Source organism: Paramormyrops kingsleyae, chromosome 7 (genome assembly GCF_048594095.1).
Source record: "Paramormyrops kingsleyae isolate MSU_618 chromosome 7, PKINGS_0.4, whole genome shotgun sequence".
Classification (NCBI taxonomy): Eukaryota; Metazoa; Chordata; class Actinopteri; order Osteoglossiformes; family Mormyridae; genus Paramormyrops; species Paramormyrops kingsleyae.
The window spans coordinates 2,203,552-2,222,425 of NC_132803.1; the positions used below are offsets into that span (position 1 = coordinate 2,203,552).

The window sequence follows — 18,874 nt, forward strand, 5'->3', positions numbered from 1 at the left end:
ACTGCACGTTTAAGACGAAGTCACATGACCGCTACTGCGGGAGGAGGAGGTGTGTCACATGACCGTTGTTGCGGGAGGGCGGGGCTGTGTCACATGACCGGGCCTCAGCCATGGCCGACGACGCCAGACGGCGGGGCTTCGAGTTGGAGCGGAGGGTGTTTGAGCTGGATAGCAAGTGCTCTGGCCTCCGCATGGAAAAACACGGTAAGGCGCCGCCGTTTGAATGTCCGGTTTGTATAGCGATACTTATTAGGAGCTGCCGGAGCGAGACTGCCCGCTCTTTTCGCTGTTGTAGCTACGTGTTTTTAGCGGCGCGCTTTAGCTGACACTCTTGACCGGGCGCTCTCTCACTGGACAGCCCAAACGTTTGGCCGCGGATCCCGGCGCGTCAGTGACCCGGCTAACGGGGCTCCGTTTTCGCTCGTCGTTTCCCTTCTTTCTTGGATATAAAGTCGTTTCACTCGGTTTTTTAAGTGCAATGCCCGCATTTGACTGCCGGTTTAACCTCCCTTCATGTGTGGCGGCCTCAGTCTGTCCATGAAGGATTAGGGTTCAAAAAAGGCAAAAGCTGGTATAAACATCTACATATATTTGCGTTTTCTGTCTCCAAGAAGGAGATTTTGTTTTTCGGAAAGTATCCCTGGCAGTTCCGGCTGGCCATGGTTTAAACGAAGCTCTTAATAAGACACCGAAATGCTGCACACACCTCGTACAGTGTCACAAAGTAGCATCGTACCGCAACACTCACTTGCCTTGGCGAAATGCATCATTTAGTAACTCATTAACATTTTCTGTTTTTCCCAGATGATGATTATTTGCAGAATGCCTCCACCATACTAGACAAGCTGAAGAACTACTACAGACACGGGGCCGAGAGCAGCAGCCTACCGAAGCTACTGCAGGATTACACCCAGGTAACTCTCTTTGCTGCGGGATTAAACTCAGGTAACCCTCTTTGCTGCGGGATTACACCCAGGTAACCCTCTTTGCTGCGGGATTACACCCAGGTAACACTCTTTGCTGCGGGATTACACCCAGGTAACCCTCTTTGCTGCGGGATTAAACTCAGGTAACCCTCTTTGCTGCGGGATTACACCCAGGTAACACTCTTTGCTGCGGGATTACACCCAGGTAACACTCTTTGCTGCGGGATTACACCCAGGTAAACCTCTTTGCTGCGGGATTACACCCAGGTAAACCTCTTTGCTGCGGGATTACACCCAGGTAACCCTCTTTGCTGCGGGATTACACCCAGGTAACCCTCTTTGCTGCGGGATTACACCCAGGTAACCCTCTTTGGATTGCTCTCGGGTACTGTCTTTGCTGCGGGATTAAACTCAGGTAACCGTCTCTGCTGCTGGATTAAACTCAGGTAACCATCTTTGCTGCGGGATTACACCCAGGTAACCCTCTTTGCTGTGGGATTAAACTCAGGTAACCGTATTTACTGCGGGATTACACCCAGGCAACTGTCTTTGCTGTGGGATTAAACTCAGGTAACCCTCTTTGGATTGCTCTCGGGGACTGTCTTTGCTGCGGGATTACACCCAGGTAACCATCTTTGCTGCGGCATTACTCCCAGGTAACCATCTTTGCTTTGGCATTAAACCCAGATAACTGTCTTTACTGCGGGATTACACCCAGGTAACCGTCTTTGGATTGCTATCGGGTACTGGTTTTGCTGCAGGATTGCTCTTGGGTACTGGTTTTGCTGCAGGATTATGACAAGACCTGGTCGGGGACTGTGATTGCTGGCAGCAGACTGATGATGAAGTCCAGGCATTTCAGGCTGATTGAATTCTGTGAGGTTCTACTTTCTGCCTTGCGATGGGTTGGCACCCCATCCTGGGTTATTCTCTGCCTTGCGCCTGTGATAGGCTTCTGAGATAGGCTCTGGACCCCCACAACCCTGCATAGGACAAGGAAGTATACTGACACTGACACTAAACATGATATTTATGGTGTATAAAAACGTACATTTTTAAATTTTCACCAGGCTCAATTTGTATAATTTTTTTTATACAGTTTTATACAGTTGTTAGAAAGTGGAAACTTTGACGAACATGAAATCATCAGTGTCCCTAATTCAATTCAAAGAGGCAATACATATAATTACGTGGAAATAAATACTTAAAAAATCTTTTTTGAAACCAAGTCTTGTTTATATAGACTGTCTGTCCAACATTTCAAACTCGGTTTTTTCTAAAAACTTTTCAGTGTTTTGTCTTGCTAGGTGGCTAAAGGAGGCTGATGTTCATTTTTATTATCTGACATTTGGAAAGAGACCACATAGTAGCATGCGGTGTTCAGAAGAAAGGGAATCTTTTCTCCATCTTGTTGTGTTTGTTTTTTTTAATTGATAAGCTCACAAGCACATTAATTGAATACATTAATTTGAACAAATTGGTACACAGATCAAGTAATTACCCAAAGTTTATTTCTGTTTCGATTTCAGCAGAAAAAAATATTAGAATTCAGTTTTGGTGTGTTTGTAAAAAAAAAAAAAAAATCATTTCCTTTTCTTTTTGCATTACCTGTTCATATATCTTTGGGGTACATGGTTCTGCCTGTACTGTGCCCCGATTCTGAGTACTGAGTCCTGGGTAGTAAGGAAATGATGACACTCTTCTCAGCATGTTCATGTAGGTTTCCTTTGGGTTCTCCAGGTTTCTTCTATAGTTCCAAAATGTGCTGTGTGTGTTGCCATGGGAATACTGCTGATTCGCTGATGACTTTAAGTAGGCATGTAAATTGCTGGCCCCAAGGAATGGTTTGATGTATTGGAAATCTTCAATTTCTATCATGATTCGATTTCATTTAATCAATTGTTTAATTGGATAAACCACATTCAAACATTTTTTAACTTCACTGAAAAAAAAAATCACTAATAGTACAATGGGAACTTTATTACACAAAGATAGTAGAATCTCAGAACACAAATTATTATTAAACAGGGAGAACATGCCAGTGTCAAATTGTCAAAAGGCAAGCTACTGAACTATGCAGAAAAAAAACAAAAACCTTAAGCACAGCCCAGCTTTCCCAGCCTCCTAGCGCAGATTAGCAGAATGACCTTCAATCATTTTTTATTTTGGGGAAAATGAAAGATTAATCTGCGGGCTGGATTTAATAATGAATTATAAACACTTTGCGGGCTGGAACTTTGAGACCTTAAGTGGTGAAGGAGCTGACAGTCGCTTGTTCTCTACTATAGAAAATAGCTGATCGTCCAATGTAATCATCTTCATTATTTTGTAGTTGTCTGTAGCTCTTGCGCTGTTAACTTCATATATCGATTTAGTTTACATATCGGACAGCACTTAAAGATTGACACGTCGCCCCGATGCTGATGTCTTAATTTTAACACATATTGGCCAATAGCAATATGTTAACCACTGTCCTGCATCTAAGGCTAACAATACTTTTTACTTAGCTAGCCAGTTAGCTACCTCAGGGTCTTGACCATTGCTACCGCAGCTTGCAAAAACAGAATGACTTTCACATGATAAAACAGGCATTTCGCTAAAGCATCGTAGCACAAAGATCATGAGGCAGTTCCCCCCCCCCCACCATTGTACATTCTGGAAATTTGCATGACAGTGCTGCTACTTTGTGTGTGTGTGTGTGTGTGAACGTGAACTAGGAGTGACTTTACCCCCAAAAATCAGTTCTGACTATACAAGTCAATGCATTGAATAGCCAACTTAATAATCGATTCATCACAATCCATCTTTACACCCCTTGCTTTAAGGGTTTAAGTATTTACTTTAAAACTACTTTTCACAAATAGTTCTGATATAAAGAAGGATCATACAGTCTCACAAAAGTCTTTATGCTGTAATAAGTTCATAGGATGAATGGTGCTGCCTCTCCCTTGCTGTCCCTGCACAGGTCGTTCTGGATGTGACGTTTTACGAGGAGAACCAGCTGGTGGACCAGGAGTTCCCCGAGGACTCCTCCCCATTCCGGATCCAGCAGCTGCTGCAGGACCTGACCGAGCCAGAGCTGCTGGCTGGGAGGCTGGTGCCGGCGCAGGATGTGAGGCCACTTTGATCCTAGCAGGCTGCACAGATACTACATTAGGGAGTCTCTGCGTCATGGGGGCTCTTTGGGGGTGGGCTGGCAGTTCACCACACTGCACCATGGGGGCACTTTGGGGGTGGGCTGGCAGTTCACCACACTGCACCATGGGGGCACTTTGGGGGCTGGGCTGGCAGTTCACCACTTCACCATGGGGGCACTTTGGGGGGTGGGCTGGCAGTTCACCACACTGAACCATGGGGGCACTTTGGGGGGCAGGCTGGCAGTTCACCACTTCACCATGGGGGCACTTTGGGGGGTGGGCTGGCAGTTCACCACACTGCACCATGGGGGCACTTTGGCGGGTGGGCTGGCAGTTCACCACACTGCACCATGGGGGCACTTTGGGGGGTGGGCTGGCAGTTCACCACACTGCACCATGGGGGCACTTTGGGGGGTGGGCTGGCAGTTCACCACACTGCACCATGGGGGCACTTTGGGGGGTGGGCTGGCAGTTCACCACACTGCACCATGGGGGCACTTTGGGGGGTGGGCTGGCAGTTCACCACACTGCACCATGGGGGCACTTTGGGGGGTGGGCTGGCAGTTCACCACACTGCACCATGGGGGCACTTTGGGGGGTGGGCTGGCAGTTCACCACACTGCACTCATGTCCCAGAAGCTGAACTGTAGAACTGTTAGAGTGCATTTGTGATATTGACAGTATTTTTGTGAAAAAGGGATAAAATACGGAAGGAGCTCATCTCCCAAGCAGTGGCGGCTGCTCTCTGACCCCCCAATCGCGTTCGATCCCTGTCGGTGCTACAGGTCCAGACAGTCCTGGGTGTGGAGCTGCTCGAGTGTCTGTATTGGCGCCGTGGGGCGCTGCTCTACATGTACTGCCACACCCTCCACCAGAGGAAGCAGTGGATCAAGAAGAACAAAACAACGTTCCTCAAGGTCTGCAGGACAGCTGGCGTTGAAATGCCTTGCAGTGTGTAGTCAGAAAACTTGTGACATACTGTGTGCATGTCCCCTCAGTATCTGCAGGAGGGGGTGCGCTACCTGATGCGGATGCTGCAGGTGAGGAACTCTGTGAAGCTCAGCGATGGTGTCGTGTTTCATGACTCTACGACTGCCAGCTTCCTCAGTGAAGGTGAGCCTGCCATACTAAAGCCACCCATAGGGGGCACCGTATGGCCCTGTCAGCAGGGTCTGCATCACCGAACCTGTGTGCACTGAATTAGGACAAAACATTGCTTCCAGCCATTTTAATGATTTTGTATTCTTTATTATTGTACATATTTTTTTTATTTTATATATCAAATCGGTAGTGACCGCCCCAATCTGTGATTTATCTATATCTGTTCGCTGACTTGATATGCATTGCAATTTTTAAACAGATTTTGCTGATGAGCATTCCCAACCTATATTTAAAGTAAAGACAAGGGCAATAATGGTACCTGTATTCGCTGTGTGCCTTTTGGTTACAGTGTTTTCAGTTTGGAAGGCTCGATGAAGCGAATTGATACATTTCTTGACATGGGTGAAACTTAAATTCAGAAATAGGCGTACAACATGGAAAACATTATGCTAATTGTGTCTTTGAGCTGGTTATGGATAGTGCTAGAGAGCTCAAAGACCCTCCTACATCACTTAAATCAGTAGTTTGGGAACATTTTGGTTTCGCAATAAATTACACCAACGCTAGAGAGAGAGGGGCTAGAAGATAAGACTGAGACTGTCGGCTTTGCTGGAAACGTGTCCAGCATGCACACTCATTTTAGACAACATCATCAGTGTGTGTGCTTTGGCCCGGAATTTCTGACTGGGCTGAAAAAATAACTCGTTCTAAATTTACACTACATGATTTTAGCCCTGATTTCCAGCTTGCTGAAAGTTTTTGGCAATCTGCAACAAAAGCCCGAGGTCAGAGGCGAATCGGTGTTCACTTAGAACTGACAGATCGGTCCTTGATTGCTATTAGTTAAGAGACCTGGACAGAGTTGCTGATGCGTCGCAGACACCCGTAAGGCATCCAGTGGACTAAATATCTGGACTTGTCGGTGACTCCGAATTCTGTAGTGTGACTGGCAATGAGAGCGCAAGACACGGGGGAGGTAAATCCCAAGGGAGGAGTTTAAAAAGGTGTAAATGGTTCAGTTTGTTTAGAAACTGTTCTTACTGTTCATAGAGGAGGTATAGAGATATTCAGTGAAAGTTTACATTTCACACACTTGTATGAATTTATGTATGCTGTTGTCCCTGTTTTCTGAACAGGCATCTTCTCAGACACCCACCTGCTGGCTATGATGTACGTTGGAGAGCTATGCTTCTGGGCCGTGAAGTATGAGGACATGGACCCAGAGGCCCCCCCCGAGCGCCGGGAGGAGCGCATCCACTTTCGGGATGTCGGTACACAGGTGCTGCATAAGTACGTGCTGGTGTGCGAGGGTCCTCTGCAGGGCCAGGGCTGGAGCACTGACAATGCCAAGGAGATCCTCAGTGTGCTGCAGTGAGGGGGCGCCCTGCAGTGAGGGAGCGCCCTGCAGTGAGGGAGCGCCCTGCTCGCAGCTGCGCTGCCTGGCTGCTTACATTAATGCATAACCTAACCCAACAAACGCAGCCTTCTGCCTCTGCAGCGAGACAGTTGTATAATGAGCTGGAGAACCTGCACATACTGCAACCCCCCCCCCCCCTCCCCTCCCCCCAGGGACTGAGCTCGAGACCCCCAGTCAAACACCCCCAGGGACTGGGCAGAGCACGAGGGCCCGGGGGCTTCACTTAAACAATAGCTCACTAATAGTCCAGCTGGGAGTTCAGAATGTTCCTCACCAGCTGCTTCTATTTATTTTATGCTATTTGTGTTTAATTTTTTTTTTTTACAATTTATTTAAAAAGATATTTCTAAATTATTTGCATTTATATATTGAAAGGGAGGGGATGGATAAAGTTTGGAGGAAACGTATGTAATGCCGGAGGTTTGATTGTCCAGTTCCTGACGCTGTCCGCGCCCGGACAGGCAGTTCACAGATTTCACTTTTGATAGCGACATTTACACAAATGATCTGTGTTAGTGGTATTATTTTTACTATGTATTTAATTTTTTTTATGTCATCATTGAAAATAAATGTTGATTTTAAAAGGAAAGTCTTGTGCTTTTATCCGAAGCGGGCTGATTTAGCGGTAGCGCCACCGTTTAGTAAAATCAGTCCGTGATGTTGAGTAACACGCCTGGCGAGTCCGTCCGTGCTGCACCGTCTACCGTGCAGAAAAGGTGACTAGGTGGACCGACATGCGCGCCTTACTGCGTTTTGTACATGTTCCGGTGCAGAATAAAATACGTTTAAGATTTTCACCGTCAGCAGGTTTCAGGCCCCCCCCCTCCACCGGGAGACTGTCAGGTTTACCCACCGCTGGGGGCGCTGCTCTCCATTCGCAGCCAGACCGCATGGACACTCACACGCGCTCAGTACAGGAGCGGGCAGCCTAAAAAGCGTATAGGGGCTTTGTCGTGTTTACCTCCCATACACCAGCTTTAAATACGGATGAAATTATGTATTTGTGCCACCATCCGAGGACAACAATGAGACATCTTGGATGAGCATTGGTCACCCAGGAGCTCTGAAGTAAGGTGAGTGTACTTACGTACCAAGTCAAAGCGGCAAGCAGTTGCGCTTTTTAAATATAATCATTATTGTTCTGAGGAAACCTTTTGCTGTCCTACAACTTTAGGCTGCTTAGCAGGATTTCCAACTCTCACGCATTTGGCGTGACACGCTGTCAGACTCACGCAATAAATCTTACGGTAAATCTATATTCAATTATAAACCTAAAATCAGCCGCATCAAAAGCGTTGGGGTAGTTTGCAAACCCTACAGGCAATTTACAAAGTAATAAAACTCTTAAAATGCGTATGCAGACTTGTCTCGAATTAAAAATGTCACGCAATTTTAAGGCACCTGACCAAAGTTGGTAACCCTGACTTGGTGTTATTACGTATGCAGTAATAGTATTATATTAAATTTCCACTTGTCGATTGAGACGAAGTACAGCTAATGTAAACTATAGGTCATATAGTTTGTGGTTTACTTTGCGTGGTACCGAGTAGTACATGCTGTGTAGTTCTAAAATTTTGTTACAGATTTAACTCTGTAAATATCACGTTTGAAACTTTTCCTACACACGGTCCATAGTTGGGAATACCAACAGGTGATGTTGAGCTACTCACACACACACACACACACCTATTTCACTGTTACTCCTCCCACACACACCAGTCTCACTGCTACTTCCCCTACACGTCTTACTGCCACTCCTCCCTTCCACACTCACACACACGTCTCACTGCTACTCCTCCTACACACACCAGTCTGACTGCTACTCCTTCCACACACACCAGTCTCACTGCTACTCCTTCCACACACACCAGTCTGACTGCTACTCCTCCAACACACACCAGTCTGACTGCTACTCCTTCCACACACACCAGTCTCACTGTTACTCCTCCCACACACACCAGTCTCACTGCTACTCCTCCCACACACACCAGTCTCACTGCTACTCCTTCCACACACACCAGTCTCACTGCTACTCCTTCCACAGACACCAGTCTCACTGCTACTCCTTCCACAGACACCAGTCTCACTGCTACTCCTCCCTTCCACACTCACACACACCTCTCACTGCTACTCCTCCTACACACATCTGTCTCACTGCTATTCCTCCCACACAAACAACTGTTTCACTGCCACTACTCCCACACACACGTGTTTCACTACTACTCCTCCCTCACACAGGCCTCTCTCTCTCTCTCTCTCTCTCTCTCTCTCACACACACACACACACACACCACACACAGGCAGTATGGATAAATTCTCTAATTTTGTCCCCACAGAGTTGCTGTCATGGTTGTCATTACCCATCCGTCATTTTTCTTTGTTCTCGCACTTTTGTCGGGACTGACATGGGCATCAAACACGCCTTCAGGTAAAGCTTCTTCATTGACTAATGAAAAGGGTCAGGGTTGGCCTAACATCTGGTTTTCCTGCCATTGGTCAGTTCTAGATTGGATGTTTGTATGGCTACTTCTCAGGTCATATTCATCCTGTTAAAACTCCTGCAAGCTGGCATTTAAAAATGACCTTTTTGCATTTAATCTCATTTTCTCAGCCATGTTTTGTGGGAAAGTGAAAAATGTCAGTGCTGGATAAGTGGTAGCAGAAACAGGGAGCTGGTACCAGTCTGAAAGGCCTGTGTTACCTGCAGAAACAGGGAGATGGTACCAGTCTGAAAGGCCTGTGTTACCTGCAGAAACAGGGAGCTGGTACCAGTCTGAAAGGCCTGTGTTACCTGCAGAAACAGGGAGCAGGTACCAGTCTGAAAGGCCTGTGTTACCTGCAGAAACAGGGAGCTGGTACCAGTCTGAAAGGCCTGTGTTACCTGCAGAAACAGGGAGCTGGTACCAGTCTGAAAGACCTGTGTTACCTGCAGAAACAGGGAGCTGGTACCAGTCTGAAAGGCCTGTGTTACCTGCAGAAACAGGGAGCTGGTACCAGTCTGAAAGGCCTGTGTTACCTGCAGAAACAGGGAGCTGGTACCAGTCTGAAAGGCCTGTGTTACCTGCAGAAACAGGGAGCTGGTACCAGTCTGAAAGGCCTGTGTTACCTGCAGAGCCTGTGCTGTCCTGCTCTGTTGGAGTTTTCCAGCACTGTAGATCCCTTCATATGTATTTCTGTGGGTCACCCATCATCTTTGACACCATAAACACTGTGTGCTTGGATGTCTAGGCCGATGAACATGTGTGGGACCTTCAGTGGTTCTCAGCTCTCTGTTTGGTTCTGTGTGGTCTTTATGTTTATAATGTGAGTACGGCCACTTATACTCAAAGTCACAGTACACATTTATTCTGAGCAACTGTATCCTGTCATGCTGAATGAACATCTCTGGCCTAATAGTGCCTGAAGGTATAGCAGGGCAGTGGGGATTGCCTATTAAGACAAAGTGCTGTTTATTTTGGATAACTGCCCTTGTTCCTTGGTAACAGGATTGCCTCAGAAGAGAGTGGGAATCACTGCCCAATGGTAGGATAGGGGTCATATTCTCATAGTGACTGGCTTTCCCATGAAGAATGTGTATGTTTACACAAGAGTCCCAGAGGACAGTATGTCCTTCCACTCTAAACGGATAGGACCGCAACACCAAGGTCAGTCTGATGAAGAGAGCCCTGACCATTCATTCATGGAAAGCTAAAGATAACCCTGGTAAACATGTTGTTTTTCACTCATAGTCCCTCCAGGAAATGGAAACCTGATCTATCAGTAGCCCAAATAATCCATGGCCTCTTGGCCCCAGTCCATCACTCTCAGCTTCTTCAAACTCACTGCACTGACTAACAGCTGGCCCATAATGAGCTGGGCCTAAATGCTATGTAAAGACTAAAGCAGTCAAGTCAGCTTGATATGTATGAAAAAACATGGTTAGGCGTACTGGTGATTAAGCTTGCAAAGAGGTGGAAATTTTCAGGTAAATTTCCGGAAAGTTTCCATGGAAATCTTAACTTGGGAATTTTGGGAATGTATAATGCACTGCCATCTGGTGGCCATTTTGGAGAATGTAGGTTTTATAGCTACTTAGCCAGAAATAAATTCCATGAGGTGGGGGGCCAGCTGGGTGGGATTCCAAACCCGTAATTTTATTACCTGGCTACTTGCCTGACTCACATGTGCACTTGTAGTGTAAGGCTGTACCAGGGGCCTATAACACTAAAATGATTTCTTGCTTAGCCAGATAACTTGTCACAGAAACATCCATACTCCCCAGCATCCTAACTCTAACCTTCACAGAAACATCCATACTCCCCAGCATCCTAACTCTAACCCTCACAGAAACGGCCATGTTCCCCGGCATACTAACTCTAACCCTCACAGAAACATCCATGCTCCCCAGCATCCTAACTCTAACCCTCACAGAAACATCCATGCTCCCCAGCATCCTAACTCTAACCTTCACAGAAACATCCATACTCCCCAGCATCCTAACTCTAACCCTCACAGAAACGGCCATGTTCCCCGGCATACTAACTCTAACCCTCACAGAAACATCCATGCTCCCCAGCATCCTAACTCTAACCCTCACAGAAACATCCATACTCCCCAGCATCCTAACTCTAACCCTCACAGAAACATCCATACTCCCCAGCATCCTAACTCTAACCCTCACAGAAACGGCCATGTTCCCCAGCATACTAACTCTAACCTTCACAGAAACATCCATACTCCCCAGCATCCTAACTCTAACCCTCACAGAAACATCCATACTCCCCAGCATCCTAACTCTAACCCTCACAGAAACATCCATACTCCCCAGCATCCTAACTCTAACCCTCACAGAAACATCCATACTCCCAAGCATCCTAACTCTAACCCTCACAGAAACATCCATGCTCCCCAGCATCCTAACTCTAACCCTCACAGAAACATCCATACTCCCCAGCATCCTAACTCTAACCCTCACAGAAACATCCATGCTCCCCAGCATCCTAACTCTAACCCTCACAGAAACATCCATGCTCCCCAGCATCCTAACTCTAACCCTCACAGAAACATCCATACTCCCCAGCATCCTAACTCTAACCCTCACAGAAACATCCATACTCCCCAGCATCCTAACTCTAACCCTCACAGAAACGGCCATGTTCCCCAGCATACTAACTCTAACCTTCACAGAAACATCCATACTCCCCAGCATCCTAACTCTAACCCTTACAGAAACGGCCATGTTCCCCAGCATACTAACTCTAACCTTCACAGAAACATCCATGCTCCCCAGCATCCTAACTCTAACCCTTACAGAAACATCCATGCTCCCCAGCATCCTAACTCTAACCCTCACAGAAACATCCATACTCCCCAGCATCCTAACTCTAACCTTCACAGAAACATCCATGCTCCCCAGCATCCTAACTCTAACCCTCACAGAAACATCCATGCTCCCCAGCATCCTAACTCTAACCCTCACAGAAACATCCATACTCCCCAGCATCCTAACTCTAACCCTCACAGAAACATCCATACTCCCCAGCATCCTAACTCTAACCCTCACAGAAACATCCATGCTCCCCAGCATCCTAACTCTAACCCTCACAGAAACATCCATACTCCCCAGCATCCTAACTCTAACCCTCACAGAAACGGCCATGTTCCCCAGCATACTAACTCTAACCTTCACAGAAACGGCCATGTTCCCCAGCATCCTAACTCTAACCCTCACAGAAACATCCATGCTCCCCAGCATCCTAACTTTAACCCTCACAGAAACATCCATGCTCCCCAGCATCCTAACTCTAACCCTCACAGAAGCATCCATGCTCCCAAGCATCCTAACTCTAACCCTCACAGAAACATCCATGCTCCCCAGCATCCTAACTCTAACCCTCACAGAAACATCCATGCTCCCAAGCATCCTAACTCTAACCCTCACAGAAACAGCCATGCTCCCAAGCATCCTAACTCTAACCCTCACAGAAACATCCATGTTCCCCAGCATCCTAACTCTAACCCTCACAGAAACATCCATGCTCCCAAGCATCCTAACTCTAACCCTCACAGAAACAGCCATGCTCCCCAGCATCCTAACTGGTGTATTTGTGCTGGTCTGATTCCCAGTGACCACTAGAGGGCCCCATTTCACCAGCTGCTTGTCCTGGGAACAGGAGACTTTCCGCTGCTGGTGGACTGCAGGAAATTTGCAGAACCTCTCACAGGCTGGTGCCCTCAGGGTTTTCTTCCTCAATGAAAAGTAAGGACAGCCCTGGGACTTTCTGGTCGATACATTCATCCTAGAAAAGGGGGCACCAGGAACCTACCAGAACATTCCAATTTGTGCAGCTGTAAGCATGATTTGTGGAAAACTGATAAGGAAGTTTTCTGTGATTTATAAACATGGTTATTTTGGCCTTAATAAATGAATAAACATAGCTGTGTCTAGGGCTGTACTGAAAAAAATCTATATGGCAATGTATCGTGATGTGTTTTTTCCCAATATGTGTATAAGTACAGCTGCTTAATCGATACAGCAAAAATGAGCAGGAAAATAATCCCTCCAGTATTTCATATTTGAAGAAATTAATAAAAAAAAATTCCACAAATTTTCCAGAAGAAATGGCCTAATCAACAGGCTGCTTACATTTGGACCATGATGTGTCTTGTGCATCGCAGTGCAAATTTGTTTTTTGCCACGTTGCAGGAAAAACAGCACAGTGTACACATCTCATTTACCAAAAAGTTGAGGCATTGTAAGTTAACTTGAGGCATTACATAGAGCAGAAATGAAACCATACATTTTTTTCAATGTATTTTACTACATCAAAGATTGTAATAACTCACGGTCACACTTCTGTGGATGTTAACCAGGCCTAAATAATACAGACACAAAATTATATGTACAAATAATGTATTTACAAATATCTCTTTTTTCACTGGTAGTTTGTGTAGGATGTGATCAGTATTCAGATTCACACTGTATCGTCATGCATATTTTATCACGTCCCTGGTTATCGTGACATGTATCGTATCCTTAGGTTATTAGTCATACCCTATCTGTCTCTTATATCAAGGTTTCTCAACCCAGTCCTCGGGGACCACCAGACGGTCCACGTTTTTGCTCTCTCCCAATTGGCAGCGAATTGGGAGAGAGCAAAAACGTGGACCGTCTGGTGGTCCCCGAGGACCGGGTTGAGAAACCCTGTCTTATATGGTATATACTAGGCTGCTCCTGGTCTTTAGCTGTAGATGTTAGCTACAGACCCTCATTTGGCTGCTCTTCCCATCCCCGTTTGCTTTGCAGTGTGTCCCCTGGGGGCTGGGATGAGTGTCCTCACTACAGCTCTGAGCCAAACCAGTGCTACTTCAGCTCACGTTACACGTCTGTGTGGACTCCATACTGCTTGCAGCTGCTCTCGGCCTCCCTGAATGTCACCTATGATGAGATATGCTTCAGTGTCGAGGACATTGGTGACATCCGCCGTGTATCCAACAGCCGCACTCATAACCATCGCACTGTGATGCCATTCAGATACTTCTGTTATACAGTGACTTCTGTTTTCTGACATAAGCTTATTTTAGCATCCCTGTAGGCATATTTACAGTGTCTTCCCCCCCCCCCAGTCTTCCCTGAGCCCCCAGTGGGCCTGAACTGGACACTCCTGAACGTGAGTCGCTCCGGGCTCCACTTCGACATCCTGCTTCGCTGGGTGCCTCCACTGTCCGCTGACGTGAGTGCAGGATGGCTGAGCTTGGAGTACGAGGCACGGTACCGTGAGAGGGGCAGCCTGAGCTGGCACACGGTGCGTTTGCTCGCTCGGTCCCTGTTGGCCGGTGCTCACCCACCTCTTCTGTTGCTGGATATACTCCACCTGCTTTTTAACACTGCAATTCTCAGGCTTCTCAGATCAGCTCCTCAACTTAAAGCCATTTTCTGGATCTGGCTGTGTCCCTCTAGCTGGGCATTGATTCCAGGACCCAGAAATCCATTTATGGACTGAGCACCGGCAGAGAATATGAGGTACAAGTCAGGTGCAGGATGGTGGCATCTGAGAACTTTGGGGAATACAGCAACATCACGCTGGTCACTCAGAGCCCGTCCAAAGGTCAGTATTTTACTAATTAAATCAACAGATAATTAAGGCCTGCTTTTTATTGTTTTCTCTAACAATAACAAATTCTCTGTTCACTGTGAACTAATATACAGCTCTGGAAAAATTAAGAGACCACTCCATAATTTTGAACAATCTCTATTTTTAAATCCTGGTTTAATCCTGGATCTGCTGGGAAAAGGCTACACTGAGCAGCAGGATGCTTCCAGGCTCAAAGTTTCCAAGACTGCAGTACACAAGAACATGGTGAAGCAGGAGACACTGGGAATGACCAAAAATTAGCCAGGTAGAGGGCAGAAGCAACTTTCTAATGCCAGAGATGACCGTCAATTTATCCAACAGTGCCTCATGAATGGGAGGATGACCTCAAGTGACCTTCAAAAACAATGGGAAACATTAAGTGGTGTGAAGTGCAGTGCAAGTTCATAACAGGCTCCTAGAAGCAGGACCGAAGTCCCCTAAAGCGAGGCAGAAGCCCATCTACAAGGTCTTCAGCGCCTTTATCAAATAGAACCAGGCTGAAGAACCAGTTTACGATATATATAGCATAACCATAAATTGAGAAATGAGTGAAACTAAAAATTTTGCTGTGTATTTTTTTCCAGAGCTGTATTTGACCTGACAGTGAACACCAATTCACCTGATTCCTCTATACTCGGTTTATAGTAACATAGTACCTCACAGTTAACGTGATTGCCCTACATTCAATTTAGACTAATCTAGTTTGCATCTATACAGATTGGTTCATTACAGGTTGTGTACATTGATTCACCACATTGAAGCACACAGTGTATTGAATTGAAGTATTGAAGTACATTTACATTGCTTTTCAGAATCAGGATTTGTTCTGGGTGTGCTGCTGATCTTCGGAGCTGCAGGAGTCAGCACCATACTTCTGCTGATTGTCTTATCCCAACACCAGAGGTGAGGCCAAACCCACTGCTGACTTTAAGGTTCATAGGTTTACTGTCATACCTGTTCAGTAGGCATTCGTTGGAGTCTCTGCAAAGCATGCCAGACTACAAGAGCAGCAGTCATGTGCAATGATCAGGATCTCGTGCTTGTTGTAATGGATCAACTTACAGAAGGACACTAGGCTAAGGCATGGGTGTCATGGTAACGTGAATTGGGATTAAATGGCCAGAAAAGGGGGAAAATATTCAAACGAATATCAGTGAATATCAGACATTTCACTTGCTCAGTTTCTACTGGTCATTGTGGACTTATTGCTGCATCCTTAGCAATGGTCAGCAGTATTTGTGACGCCCTCATCGTGTCAGGATTGGTCCGTACCTTATCCCATTCTGTCTGTCGTTTCCCATATGTTCAGCAGTATTTGTCACGCCCTCATCGTGTCAGGATTGGTCCGTACCTTATCCCATTCTGTCTCATTTCCCCGTATGGTCAGCAGTATTTGTCACGCCCTCATCGTGTCAGGATTGGTCCGTACCTTATCCCATTCTGTCTCATTTCCCCGTATGGCCACCCTGTCTTCTCCCCCGTTTCCCTTTTCTTAGCACCTTTCCCTGTCCCCGTTGTTTTCCTCTGTTCACTGGGCTGCAGCAAGGCAGAACGATCTGAGTGTGTGACTGCCAGCCATACATCCATCTTTGGACATTTTTGAGCTATTTTATACCCCATGTTAATCATGTTTATTGCATTTATGCATTCTAGTACTTGCTCCTTGTCTTCAGTATGTTTTGTTCCTGGTTTTACTCTGCCTGTGGCCAGTTTTGTATTTATGTCCTGTCTCTGTTTCTGTAGATGTTTGAGTCCTAAGTGCTTGGTTGATTGTTTATGATCCTCACCTTTCCCTTGTTTAAACCTCATTACATGATCATATAATGTACCTGCCTGTGCTCTGTTCCTCTGTCGGTCATTGTATGCATTGGATTGTGTTTCCCTGTGTTTGTTGTAGTGCCCCTTGCTGTCAACACCTATTTCCTGGTTTGTTGGATGGTTTTGTGTTCTCCTGCCTTTCATTTCACCCCTAGTGAATTCCTTTATTGTGTACTGCCTTTGTTTTGATCCTTTATTATTTTATGTCCGTGTTTGGTTGCTGTGCCTATGCTAGCAAGTGGATCATCATTCCCTTATGCCCCGTTGTGACACTTGGCTTCTGCTGCAGGTTGGCAGTGTTGTTCTTACCCCCAATTCCAAGCCCCAGGATCAAAGGGGTCGATCCAGACCTGCTGAAGGTACTCTCGTCTCCTGAAGGTGTTCAGTGGTCCTGATCCCTGACCAGATTTCTGCTTGCAGTTCCGTTGCTAATTCCACTGTGATGAAAATGCTGTTGCTTTATAGGTGCGTTCTTTAATGCGTCTCTTTTTTTTCTTCCCTCATATGTCCAAACACACATAAACATACATGCACACCTGGACACACAAATAACATGTGCGTATGTGCTCAGAATGGCAAAATGGATGAAGTCAACTCCATTCTACACATTCACCCCCACAAAGCGAACATCTGCAATGAAGATTTGTTAATCGATTTCCTCAAGCTGGACCTGGAGGAACCAAACCACGGAGCAGAGAACATGGACCTGAAATGCCTTCTGGACCCAGGCAAACCTGCTGCCCCGTGCTGGAAAGACGATTTGACCCAAGAGAGAAGTTACAGCTCAGAGCAGCTGAGGGCCCAAGCTGCACTCCCCAGTACAGCAGCTCCGCAGCCACTGTCTCTCTCCTCCTCCTGCCAGTTGAGCACAGCCTCCAGCAGGCCACTGCTTGCTAAGCAGTGCTGTACCCCATGCAGTGGCACAATGGCCTTCTATAGCCAGGTGGGCGAGGTCACCTCTATAGGTGGAGTCATGCTGTCCGCTGGGCGAGAGAGTAAAGCGGAAAAGGAGATGAGGGGCACACAGCCTGAGGCTGCGGACAGCAGCACCTACACCTCAGAGGAGTGTGCTAGACACATTAGCGCTGACTCCTCTACAGAGGGCTGCAAACCATCAGCCAAAGCCCCAAGGCTGCTAGAGGGAGGTGTGCCCTTATTTCAGCCTGGCTCCAGCCTGCCTACGCCCCCAGTCTCTGGCTACATGATGCTGTAGGGCCATAACCCTAACATAACCCTAACATAACCCTAACATAACCCTAACATAACCCCTGATGTTCATGCTATTATGCATAAAAGGTCTCCATAAGAGATACTTCTTGTTCAGACAGATATTTTTGAGAATCATGTTTATTTGAATTGTACATTATCTAAATTAAAATAATTAGGGCACTGGGGGTCTGTCACCTGCAAATGATGCTGAATGACTTTCGGTTTACAGTATATACATGCATATCATTACATACATTGTTGGGGTTTTTTTCTACAAATGGACAATCTAAAAATTTCGTGCTCCAGTTACATGGGTCAGTAGGTTTAAGTTAAAAAGTGTATCCTTTACAATGGATATTTAACACTGTTTTTATGCTGCTCATCTGCCCATAAACTGTGCCTGTTTAAGAGAAAGCTTTACAGCAATCAGATTACACGCATATAATCATTTTCTGCTAATTAGGTTTTTTTGGAAAGGCTTGTCTTTATGCTGCGTGTAATGGCTTCTGTACTCAGCTTCCAGCTTGAGCTTCAGGGTGAATGACTTTTCTGCCGAAGATGAAGTGAATTGTTAGTGCCTGATGACCAAAGAAATAGTTACCCATTTGTGATTTACTCTACTCTGGTTACTGTAGTTTTCTTGTCGGGCAGCACAGCCATCAGTCATGAGAACAAGTGACAGAATTCCTGGTTTACTAGGGAATAAAAGCACAGTCACATTCTTCTTCTCATTCATACATTAATTCACTTCTTACTTTGCTGGCTAGTTTCAACCACTGTGGCTAACTTGATTAATATGAGTTTACATCATCTTCCATCACTTAATTTTCGGCCAGAATTTGATATTGAATGAGTGGTTAAAGGTTAATTAGGACCTTCTTGTACTGCAGATCTGTCATAATTTTGCATCTCTCTGAAATAGGCTATGTTGTAATTTTTTGTTTCAGTTTCCAATAATGTGTGTAAAATGTGCTACAAAGAACCAAATTTGGTTCATGGCAGGCCTTAGTTATTTACTGTCACTAATAACAGAAAATTATAAATTAAAACTTCAGAACTATGACTCCAGTATTTCATTACTGTTGTATGCATGTCATATTTACAAGGAACACATATGTCAAACACAGGACAAACTGTGTTCTATGTGGTTGC

The 18,874-nt window shown here is 46.0% G+C and overlaps 2 protein-coding genes across 3 annotated transcripts; both read left to right on the plus strand.

The window, feature by feature from the left end:
* The first annotated feature begins 63 nt into the window (after window positions 1–63).
* On the plus strand, window positions 64–7,170 carry rimoc1 (rab7a interacting mon1-ccz1 complex subunit 1). The gene is made up of 6 exons (XM_072714013.1): window positions 64–204; window positions 805–914; window positions 3,892–4,038; window positions 4,849–4,980; window positions 5,062–5,176; window positions 6,301–7,170. The coding sequence occupies exons 1-6, from the start codon at window positions 111–113 to the stop codon at window positions 6,537–6,539; spliced, it is 837 nt and encodes a 278-aa protein (XP_072570114.1). The 5' UTR covers window positions 64–110; the 3' UTR covers window positions 6,540–7,170.
* A 271-nt stretch (window positions 7,171–7,441) lies between these two features.
* LOC111851429 (growth hormone receptor-like) lies at window positions 7,442–18,785 on the plus strand. 2 transcript variants are annotated; one of them, XM_023826361.2, is made up of 9 exons: window positions 7,442–7,654; window positions 8,918–9,009; window positions 12,687–12,819; window positions 13,867–14,033; window positions 14,187–14,365; window positions 14,521–14,668; window positions 15,508–15,598; window positions 16,803–16,872; window positions 17,085–18,785. In XM_023826361.2, the coding sequence occupies exons 2-9, from the start codon at window positions 8,928–8,930 to the stop codon at window positions 17,724–17,726; spliced, it is 1,512 nt and encodes a 503-aa protein (XP_023682129.2). In that variant the 5' UTR covers window positions 7,442–7,654; window positions 8,918–8,927; the 3' UTR covers window positions 17,727–18,785. The 2 variants fall into 2 exon arrangements, with proteins under 2 accessions (XP_023682129.2, XP_072570115.1); XM_072714014.1 differs by lacking the exon at window positions 7,442–7,654 and adding an exon at window positions 10,067–10,225.
* The last annotated feature ends 89 nt before the right edge of the window (window positions 18,786–18,874 follow it).